Source organism: Micrasema longulum, unplaced genomic scaffold, assembly GCF_059751315.1.
Source record: "Micrasema longulum isolate JH-2025_06_02 unplaced genomic scaffold, ASM5975131v1 h1tg002851l, whole genome shotgun sequence".
Lineage (NCBI taxonomy): Eukaryota > Metazoa > Arthropoda > Insecta > Trichoptera > Brachycentridae > Micrasema > Micrasema longulum.
This window is the reverse complement of record NW_028279973.1, coordinates 117,267-129,542: the sequence shown is the minus strand read 5'-3', so window position 1 is coordinate 129,542 and position 12,276 is coordinate 117,267. Positions and strand designations below refer to the sequence as shown.

Below are 12,276 nucleotides of genomic sequence, written 5' to 3'. Positions count from 1 at the left end.
TCCTCCTTTCCTTTTTCCTCTCAATTCGTTTTTCTCATTGAATCAGAGTATTAATTTAAAGTAATTTATATACAAATGCAATTATTTCAATTTTTGTATATGTTTAGCTATTTTATTTTTATTTTCTATTGGATATGTTTTGCACCTTGAATTATAAAAATTAAACTTTTATATTATTGGCTGGTTGTAAGGAATTGCCATTTGACAATAAGCCCGTCATGTACAATTAATATTTTGTACAAAAAAAAAATGTATTAACAAATTACAACAGGAATGGAGAATACCTTAAATAAGGGAATATGGAAGTCCAGGCATTTACAGGGCTTATGACCTGTCATTGGTTGGTTTAAGTGGCCACTTTACACACTGTGTAACATTCCCCATTTTGCCTATGTTTGAACATCCATATTTCTTCAATTCTTCCATTTGTTGATTTTAGTGAAGTTAAAGAGTTAAAACCTTTATTGTTGTGAAGGGAATCATCTGACTGAATTATTTCACATACTAGGCAACGCCTAAAAACAATTTTTAACATTTTAAACTTCTTCTTGGACCAGTTGGTTTCATTACAACATTTGAGTTTATCCAAATGTTCGTAGACAAAAGACTGGATTTCACTCCCTCGGGAGTCATTGAGATTAGCAAATTACAACAGGGATGGAGAATACCTTAAATAAGGGAATATGGAAGTCTAGGCATTTACAGAGCTTATGACCTGTCATTGCCTGGTTTAAGTGGCCACTTTACACACTGTGTAACATTCACCATTTTGCCTATGTTTGAACATCCATATTTCTTAAATTCTTCCATTTGTTGATTTTAGTGAAGTCAACTCAAATATTGTAAAAATGTATTGTATAATTTGGCCTCTTAAACCAGTCAATGATGGGTCATAAGCTTTCTGAATGTCTAGACTATCCCTTTCCCAAAAATGTTCTTCATTTTTGTAGAATGATGTATTTATTGAGAAATAACATTTCTTATATAAAACAAATATAATGAGAGAACATGTATGATGACATAATTACTTATATTGTAATTCTTTCATTTTAAGGTTGACTCCATCTTACAGCGTGATTATTGGATTTTGTCTCTTATGGGAGGAACACGTTGTTAAGGGACCGATGGCCGCATTGGCTAATGTAGAGATAGAAACGTGCAAGAAATTTTGGTGGGCCAATTTACTCTATGTAAACACTCTGGTAGATTCGGTTCTCTGTTCCCCTCAAGGATGGTAAGAAAAAATGCTGTATAACTAAGATCGCACCACCGGCACCGAAGTGAAAACATGTTATGCAGATTGTAATTGATTACATATTTATATTTTATTTAGTTCATATTTTTACTCTTACAAACCATAATTCATAATAAAAATAATGTGACCTCACCGGGGTCCCGCGCCGAGGACACTTAACAATATGCTTTAAAGAAATATTTTTACATTTGTAAATAAACAAAGAAGACTAGCATAATACACAGAAATAATTAACAAAATGTGTACAGTTTTAAACACTACATATTTATGTTTATAATTAATTCATGTACATCTATATTATTTATATTACAAAACGCACAATGGAAGAAATAAAACCTAACATAAGCTTGACAATAGCACTTTACGCACTTTGTACAGTAATAAATTATATTAAAAAAAAATACAAATATTGAAAAAATTTTACGTCGCTTCTTGTCTTATGTCAGTCAATTTACTACAAGGGGGGGGGGAGGATGAAGAAATAACTTATTGCTTTGTAAAATAATGAAATATATAAGAATAAGAAATTAATCTAGCTTAAAAAAAATAATCTTAAATATAAACTTAAAAATTCCCTGACGAAGAGTGTGTGACGGAGGTGAGCGTCGCGGCGCGGCGACGTGTAGCAGCTCGATGCGTCTTCGGCAGGCTAACATCAGAGTTTTACTAGGGCTGGCTGCTTTCTGTAAAATGCATATCTTAGGTTGTGTGGACAGTCAAACCTTAAAAATTATTAAAAGAAATTAATTTATTTTTTGTATTATAAAAAAACGAATTTATACATTATTTATCACCAAAGTAAAAAAGATTCCGATTGCGTAGATTTGATTATTTACTGTTTTTACAAAAGCGCTATTATCTCAGTTTTATTTTTCTATTGCTTTCAGCATAACTACGATCATTTATAAGACATAAATATACAAATCTGCTTTCCTTCCATACTTTTACTTTTATTTGCTTTTTATATATCTTGATAATTTTATGTTTTTTTCATTTTGTATTTTTGTATAATTTAATTTAGTACGTACTATTATTTGGCATATGATTTATTGCTCCTATTTCTTATATTTCTTACTATAGTACAGAGTGAGTTTCTAGAAAACATCTCTCAATTATCATTTCAATTATGTTTATATATATATATATTATTTTTCTGTTGATTTCAATGATACTCTTATTTTGTTTTTTGAATACTACTATATTTTACTATTATTTTGTTGATTTTAATGATACAATTATTTTGTATATTTGATAATGTGTAATTTTTAATTTGTATAATTTATATTTTAAAAATTATTACTGATTTTATCTTTTTTGCATTGTATTCTTTGGAATATTATTATTTATTACATTTACCTTTTTTTTCTAGATTGTTATTCTATGTCATTATACTTTGATCTAATTAATTTTACTATGTATTTTTATTGTGGCTTGACACGGGCATAGCCTAAAAAGCCTTAATAAGTTCATTCATATTTAAACTAGTGTAATTTTAAATGAATAAATATCCAAATTATAAGTTTGGAGAAGAAAACAAATACTCGTATTTGAAGAGGTCACTTTAAATCGATTTAATAAATAAAATAAAAAATATTTGTTTATTTTTCCATACATGTATTTACAAAGAATTTTAATTAAAAAAGTACATTTATGGAAATGGACATTTGAAAAAATGCCCACAAAGGCTTCAGCGTCTGATCGTGGGCTATTCCTTTTATAATAATTTATAAGTTTATAGCATACAAATATGGTATGACATAACCGTGAAAAAAATCAAGATTAACAAAATATGCTGATATTACAAAAACAGAATTTATTTGTAATATGTAGGTATTTAAAATGTTTTTTTTCTTTAAATAAGGTGTCCATCTATTCCCTTCATGCTAATCCAAGACCTGAAACCTATTTTAAACGGTATCAGTGATTTTATGTTGTGTAATTTCTTAGGTAGAAGATTTAAGGATCTTGGACCAACATGCAAGGAGTGCCTCTGTGCGAACTTAGTTCTGCATCCTGGAACTGATAGTACACTATCGGATCTATTGCTAATCCGATATGATATTGTTGGATTATATCTAAATTTGATATGTTTTATTGAATAATGCTTTGTGATAAATGTCTGCTTTACTTGTAGGACATTTTTAAATGTTTTTGTAATGACCCAAGCAATAAAACCATTTGTAATTTTTTTTCCGCATTATGTATTTTGGTGGCATTTTGCGGTAACCAGAATCATTAAAATTTATCCATAAATTAGCCACTAATGTAATTGTAGACGAAGAACTAAAACTTCCGTTGATATACGAGAATACGAGAATATCAAAAAAATATCATATGAAACTTTCTAAAACAAGACAAGGACAATCAAGACTAATAAACCAGGGACTGAAATTATGCAATAAACTACCAGACAAAACTAAACAAAAGACTCAGACAAACTTTTCAAAGGATGTAAAAAATATTATTTGGAACAACAGAGTATGAATAAAAAATGTTTATATTATTTTTGTAAAATGAATGTAATAATCCGTAAGGGTTTATAAATAAACTTTCAAATAAAAAAAATCAATTGAAACTTTTGAATGATAGCAAAAAGACATTTTTGATGATAGCTTTGCCAACATTGGCCTTTATGGAGAGCCACATTGCAATGTTCGCACATATACCAACAGCGTCTCACTCCTTTTTTGTGCTTTGTATCCCGGAGCCGTGTAAACATGTGATTATAATAATCACGCGTTGTGTCCCGGTCCCGAAAGCAGCGAAAAAGTACTAATAAAAGTCATTAGATGCTAATAAAATGCACTTTTTTAGACAGCTGGTAAACCACGTTAAAACACGGGACCGGGACACAACGCGTGGTTATATAATCACGTGTTTACACGGCTCCGGGATACAAAGTGTTAATAGTTGGAGAATATATAAGCAAAGTATAAGACTTCGCATTTGGAATATATAAGCAAAGTATAAGACTTTTCTTATATCATTAGTTGTCGGCTCCCTCTCTTGGTATATATAAGCAAAGTATAAGACTTCGCATTCGGAATATATAAGCAAAGTATAAGACTTTTCTTATATCATTAGTTGTCGGCTCCCTCTCTTGGTTCATGATGCTCAAAACCGCTTCATTGGAGACACAATCAGTCCATGAGATTCAAAACATTCTTTTGCACAAAGTTCGAAGGCCTCAATTTTGCATTATTAAAAATTAATAATAAATTATTGTTTATTGGTAAATATCACTTTTCAAATGATTGTTTTTAACCTATAAATATATCATAATTATAATATTTTTAGCAACGTAATATTTTTCTTTAAATGTTTCGTATTTTAGGTACCTGTCTGTTGATACACAGAACTATTTTATTGGTTTGATATTGCTGATAATAGTCTTCAAGTTCCCTAAAAGGGCAAAGTATACTCTGGGAGCAATATTGGCTGCTGGAATCCTTATTCCAGGGGTGATCACATACATCAATGGATATACTCATACCAAGATATTTTCACCAGAGTAAGCCATTTACACAAAAATAAAATGATTTATCTTAAAATTATGAAGAATGTGCACTCAAAACTAATACTTGCAGGCTACTGAGTAATGAAGTTTAGTTGTTAAAATTCTGGGAGGAAGTTCATTGAAATTTATTATAAATATGACAGACGAGTAATAAATCTATAAGTTTGGAATATAGAGTAACCGGTTTCATCACTTTCGCGACGTTATAAAAAAATACTACTCTTGAAGGTGTCGCGAATGAAATTTAATCAGAATTTGTGGATTCAAGTATTCGTTGTAAGTCTTTGCCGAAACCAAATGAGGGTTATCACTAGAGCCACGGTAGAAGAAACCTTTTTAAAAATTTAGATGCAAGTTTTGCAGTGCAGATTGTGAAACACGCATAATCAATGTATGTACGTCAATGTGTCCACAAAATGATCTACATTCTTTGTTATCTTGGTGTAATGAAAACGACTTATTTTTTTATATAAATAAATGTATGTCTAGTAAATTTACAAGAAAAATAAATAAAATTGTTTTCAATTATTCAATCGTAAACACAATTTTAATGAACGTCGAGACAATTCGAGATCTTGGGATACTTTTTGATAGCAAATTTAAATTCAACCATCACATTGACCACATTTCAAAGAAAGCGTCCAAAATCTGTGGATTTGTTTTACGAATACCTAAGCCATTCAAAAGCTCAAAAATTGCAATGACATTGTATGAATCATTTGTTCGCAGTTTGCTCGAATTCAAGTATATAATATGGTCTCTTAATTATAAAATTCATATAACGCGGATTGAATCGGTGCAACGTAAATTTTTAAAACCGTTAATATTTAGAATCGGATCAAATACTTTCATAATCAAGTATTATGATCGTCTAGATTATTTTCATATCTTTCGTTTAGATTTCATAAGGATTTTGGCTGGTTTGATATTCTTGCACAAATTAATATCTAACTGTATAGATGCCCATGATATCCTTGCTCAGATAAACCTTAATGTACCTCGCCGTAACTTGCGTACCAATCCAGTCTTTGCTGTGGGAAATTATAAAACTAACATCGGATTCTTTTCCTCTCTGCCAAAGAACCTAAGAACAGTGAACGAAATCTCACTAAACGGTACTGTCGATGTGTTCTTACAGCAAAGGCAAGCATTCAAGAAGCAAGCGGTGTTGTCACTCCTGATTCGCGATGACACACTTGCCATGTCCGCCTAGATTATGCCATAACTATACCTTTGTAAATTTAAAATTGTTTAGATTAAGTGTTACTTTATAATAAATACTCAATAATGCCAATCTGTTAGGGCTTTCATTAGCCTGTTGATTGACTTAAAAGAAAAGAAGAAGCCATAAAAGAAGCCACGTTTTCGGGGGGCTACTGGTTAAACCTGAGGATGTAAAAGCGCTCGCCTCCCAACCTTGTATTTTAAAGATTTAGGGTTGGTGGATAAGGTGTAGCGATATGCATGAGACATGAGAGCACTCGCCTTTCGTTAAGTATCCGGCCCATTAATGACTTAGGTTTAAGGCTTGAGAATTTGCTTACGGAGACTCGTCTCAATATATCAAAATAGGTCGCAGTGACATCAAGAACTTATTTGCCTCTGACCTCAACATAATTTTTTTTCTAAAAATTCTTTTTTTAGGAATTTCAGAAGCATGTTTTTAGATGATCCAACCTTCCAGAATGTGTATCTGACGTTTCAAGGAAATGCTGGAAGTTTCGTAGTTGGATTAATTACAGGTTACATACAATATTACATAGAAAAGAACAAGATAGATCTTTCGAATAAAAAAGTAAGTCTTCGAAATTTATTTTAAAGTTTTAAACACGACTACTTCATGGCTCGATCCATATCGAGATTTAAAATTTAGAAATATGCATCAACAAGACAAAGAAAGGAGCTCTGCGTTGGTTTGGACATATAAAGCGAATGGACAGTGAAAGGACAACTAAAAAAAAAATACGATGCGAATGTTGATGAATAAGAAAATAGAGGAAGACCGAGAAAGACCGAGAAAGACATGGCATGACCAAATGCGACAAATATTTAGAGATAAAGTGTCAAAAGTCGGAATAATCGGCGCACGTGCATGAAAAGATGTATGAATGTAAAGAAGCCAGATCTGTATGCAATGACAAAGTAATATGGCGTTCTATACTTGGTTTCTCCATTTATAGTCTCTATAATTTAGTTTCTCCATTTTTGGTTTCTTCATTTTTAGCTTTTTTATTCTAGTTTCTCCATTTTTTGTTCCTTCATTTATAGTTTCTTTATTTTTATTTCTCCATTTTCGGTTTTTCCATTTCTGGTTTCTATATTCAAGTTTCTTCAGTTTTGGTATCTCCATTTCTAGTTTCTCCAATTCTGTTTTTTTTATTTCAAATTTCTCTATTCTTGTTTCTCTATTCCAGTTTCTCCATTTCTGGTTTTTTTATTCTAATTTCTTCATTTTTAGTCTCTTTATTCTGTATATATCGTCATATTTTGTCATTACCCGTTTGTCGTTAATAAATAGAAATACTTATTAATAATTATTTAATTTTCAGTGGATTCCCGTTGCCGCAAAAACTGTTCTGCCAGGGATATTTTTAGTGTTACTAGTTGAACTAGTTCTATACCAGAATCATCCTCACAACAGTGCTATGGTCTCGTCACTATATGCCTCTCTACACAAACCCGCTATTGCCGCTCTGTTTGCCATAATCATCATTTGCAACGCCAATAAACTTCATCGTAAGAATACTTTAATGATAATTATTCCATTACATTGACAATCGTCAGAGCTGGACCTACCATACCGCATAGGTTCAGTTGGCATTAAGAACTAAACACTTGCTTATAAGAGAGGGAAGTATAACATATTCGTATTCATTTACGAACGTTTACAGTACCCGGCAGTTTGTAAAGTACACCTGGCATAACGTGCTAAATAATTTCACCTGAAATATAGTTATGACTCCAAGAAGCAAGTCAGCATTTTCTATTGAATTCAATTCATTACATTCTGCGAAATACGAGATCGACGTTCTGCAGTACATTAACATCGGCCCTACCATGGAGATATGAGCAACAAAGGAACGTGGGCTATAAAGAGATCACAGGGCGTGGTAACGCCCAACAGTCAGTTCAGCCAGTCCAAAGACTCAGTTCAATGAAGTCACTCAGTTCCAGCATGTAGTGCAGTCTCTTCAACCCATCATCAATTCACTATGTAATACATACGCATTTAACAGCAACCTCGTGTCTTCTCCTTATTTCTAACTGGAGGAGAAGCTGCACGTTGGTGCAACAATCTCAACAATCAAAATCCTACACTCTAAATATGATGAAAATGAGTTATTACTATGTAGAAATCAATTTTTTATTTTTGAATTAACTCCTAATTTCTTTAATAACTAAGATTATATTATTTTTTATTGTAACTCCATACCAAATTAAAAAACAGTAAGAAAACATGCAGTACTCACACATATTTTAAAAATGAGTGTTTTTGTAATGTGTATCAACATATTTTAGTAAACAAATTTACTTCAAAGCCTCTCATCAAAAATTACAAGATGTTTAAAGTATGAAAAATCATTAATTTGTCTCTCTTAGGGTTTTTGGAGATACCGTAGTTTACCTATTGCATACAAATATTGTATTCCTGTACCTATACATCATTAAAGTTGTTTGCGTTTCAGAATATAAAATATTAAGCTCTGATTTGACTGATGCTCTAGAAAAAGTTTTGGTTATGCATTACATCGGAAATATTGAGAGTTTGTTATACGAAGCATAGCTCTAGAAGCCTCAAATCTCAATGACCAGTTGTAGAAATTTCTGAATACGAGTACATGGTTTAGATTCAGTCATCCGGATAGAAATAAAGGTTTAGCTTTTCGGTTTTACTATCCAAGTATTTTAGAGGGAAAATAGGTTTTTGTAGGGCCGAATATTGACGAAGTTTTTATTGTTCCGTAGTTGGAGATTTTAACATCCTGGATTCACCGATTTGGAATATTCCCGCGAAATTATCTTATGGAACATTTCTCATTCATTTACTTGTGCAACAATCGATCGTAGTTTCACAGCCTATGCCAATTAGCTTTGGACTAAACAATTTGGTGAGTAATAATGACTTTGTATTAGATTGCTATATTTGGTGCCAATGACAACTTCGACACGCTAATTTATATAAAACGTTAACCATCTTGTAATCCTTGTATATAATTTTCGCCCGGTTTAAGTTATAAAAAATATACATAAAACCCAGTGTGACATATTTTTTTTTTCAATCTCAAAAGTATTGCCATGACAGTTTAGTAAATGTCAGATGTAGCCTTTTGCCATACCACTACCGATATACATACTTACCTCGATTGCTCAGTTCTATAGAACGATGAGCAAAAATGAAGTTTTGAGTTATATGATCAACTAAAAAAATACTGTTTTTCAATACTACAACCTCTTAAAAATTATTCGCTTTCCTCTTTTTAGACAGATGTTACCACATGAAAATAAATAATCTCAATAATATCTAAGTTCCGTAACTAATTAAAACGTTGTGATAATTTGCATAACAACATTAAGACTAAAAATAGTAATCATTGCGTATGTATTTTACATAAATATATATCGTTTGATATCAATAATTATAAGTTTTCAATCAACTTACATGAGTCTAAACTTTGGTCAGCCATTTTTCAAAACAAGAGCATAGTTTCTAATATATTATTACAACTGAGATATAGAACATTTTAGAGAAGGTAATATAGAAGTCTAGACATCTACAGGGCTTTGACCGGTCATTGGCTGGTTTAAGTGGCCACTTTACACACTGTGTAACATTCACCATTCTGCCCATATTTGAACATCTATATTCCTTCAATTTTTCCATCTGTTGATGTTTGTGAGGTTAAAGAGCTGAAACCTTTATTTACGTATAAAAATAAATAAAGATTTCAGCTCTTTAACTTCACAAACATCAACAGATGAAAGAATTGAAGGAATATAGATGTTCAAATATGGGCAGATTGGTGAATGTTATACAGTGTGTAAAGTGGCCACTTAAACCAGCCAATGACGAGTCATAAGCCCTGTAGATGCCTAGACTTCGTTATTATTTTCACTTAAATGTTCTTCATCTCTGTTGTAATATGTTAATATAAACAGCTTCCCCAGGGAGTTGAATCCAGTCCTTGTCAAAAAAAATTGGGACAAACTCAAAATATTGTTGACATAATTTCTAGTTATTGCTCGATTGAATTGAGCCATCGATTTAAATAAATCAACAACTATCTCCCGAAACATGAAAGGAAATAACTCCTAAACTGTCCATATGCACATAAACATATGCCTCCATTTCGTGCTAAAGCACATGTCTAACAAACTTGACAATCGAAGAATTAAGATGGACTGTGCAAAATAAATGTTTTAATAATTTAAATAATAAGCTCACGTTTTTATACTCTTTTCCAGTTAATCTATCCATTTGGTTCCATGGCCATCGCCTACTTCGGTGCTCTGTTCATGCACTTGTTTATTGAAGCCCCTTTCAACAACTTGCAGGCTTTGTATTCTGATGTAGTCAACAACAGATGGAACAAAAAAACTATGTTAACCGAACCTAAGGAAAACCAGCACGAGATAAAAAAAGAGAAATAAAGAAAGTATACCGAAATTAGGCTAGGAAATATGTGTTATGCACAATGAAGTTTCCAGGGTTATTGCGCCGTGTATTGTTTGCACTCTTGTCACACGGACACCACATAAAAACCGGGTATAACTATTATTCCGAGCCTGTAATCTTAGGGAGACCGAGGAGTCATTAAATTTGTTTGATAAAAGAAGCGATCAAAATTTACGTACAAACATCGAAAAATCCCGCAAATATAAATAAAGATAATTTTATGCGATACCAATCATCCTGGTACTAAGGTAGACTAAGTAATTTCATAAAAGCGTACAAATGACTCATGACTGTGACACGATACAAATCCCAAGTACCATCACAAATTACATCAACCCTGATGATGGTCGCTGTGATGCGATCCTAAACATCCTAAAAGAGTGCGAAAGACACGCGGCACAGTAGTCCAGAAAACCTCATTTTGTGCAGCGGTGAAAGTTTATGAAATTTAATTACTTGTTTTGTAAATAAATATTATTTATTTTATTGCCTGAGTTCCCATCAAATATTTAATTTTTTTTTTAATGTATTTTAATTATTGAAATAGTGCGCACACATTATGTCTGTTCTTATCTCAAAGTAATAATGCGCTAGCTATAGAGGGGCCCTATCGTTATTTTGCATAGAAAGAAACCAATACATATTTTTGGTTAGCGACAACTTCACTCTGCTGGCGGCCATTTTGTTTTGTTTGACAACAGATGCTTAACGGACGCTTTCGTCGATGTGCTTGGCATTGTTACTTGTTATATATTTACTTGTTATAAATCGACAATGGAGAATTGCAGTATGTTTGGTTGCAACAATAGGAGCGTTAAAAGTGTTAAAGAAGTCAGTTTTCACAGGTAATTGATTTTGAAAAATATTTTTATTTGATTTACTTTGATTTTTAGCATTTATCGTCTCGACATGTGTATTCTACGATTTACTGTTAATTTTTTTTAGTTTGTATCGAGCAATAGCACCCTTGACCTTGAAATTGCATCTTAACAGACTTTGACAGGCGCCGTGGCGCAGTTGGTGAGACGGCTATCTGTGAAACTGGCGTCGCGGGTTCGATTCCCGCCAGTTGCAAGAGAAAAATCCAAGAAAGATTTTTTTCTCAATTGGTCTGGGTGTTGTGGTGTATTTTTCATTACCTTCTTCCATATCCCCTCTATCCCACCTGCTGACAAGCCTCAAAATAGAGGCTTAGCGGGTTATTCCTTTAAAAAAAATAAAAAAATGACGTGTCCAAATTTCAGGTAGCTACGACTCGCCGTTTCGGAGATGTGACAGACAAAAAACAAACACACACATGTATTTTCAGTTTAATAAAATAAATATAGGAGAATTGTAGAAAAATAAATTGGAATAACACTGCAATAATAAATGCACAGGTACATTATATTTGAAAGTAATTGCAATGCAAATTAATATCGATTTGGCAATTCTGCAAGCTAAAACCTTTCTTTATGTATAAAAATAAGATTTTCAGGCGTTGCCTAGTATGTAGGTGCAATAATTCAATTAGATAAATCTCACTCGTATGAATAAATAAATAATTATTTTTATATCTTTAATTATTTTTATCTGTAAACTTTAGCCAACTTAATACTTAATTGTCAGATAATGTTTTTTTTTACGTTTGGGCTCCTTTATAGCATGCGCATTATAACTCTGAGGTTCTGATAGTATCAGATTGTCGGCCTCGTGGTGTGATGGTCAGCGCGTTTATCTACCATGCAAGAGGCCTCGGGTTCGATTCCCGACATGGTTGATATGTAATATTGATTCAATAGGGTGTTTTTACACTTGAATATTTCATAGTCCCTGGCCTGGTATCTAAAG

The 12,276-nt window shown here is 32.2% G+C and overlaps 1 protein-coding gene across 1 annotated transcript; it reads left to right on the top strand.

The window, feature by feature from the left end:
• The first annotated feature begins 1,058 nt into the window (after positions 1-1,058).
• Positions 1,059-10,952, top strand: LOC148271473 (O-acyltransferase like protein-like). Its single transcript, XM_088241352.1, has 6 exons — positions 1,059-1,234; positions 4,590-4,766; positions 6,417-6,567; positions 7,322-7,508; positions 8,739-8,881; positions 10,236-10,952. Exons 1-6 carry the CDS (start codon positions 1,125-1,127, stop codon positions 10,419-10,421), a joined length of 954 nt encoding a protein of 317 aa, XP_088097478.1. The 5' UTR covers positions 1,059-1,124; the 3' UTR covers positions 10,422-10,952.
• Positions 10,953-12,276: the final 1,324 nt, after the last annotated feature.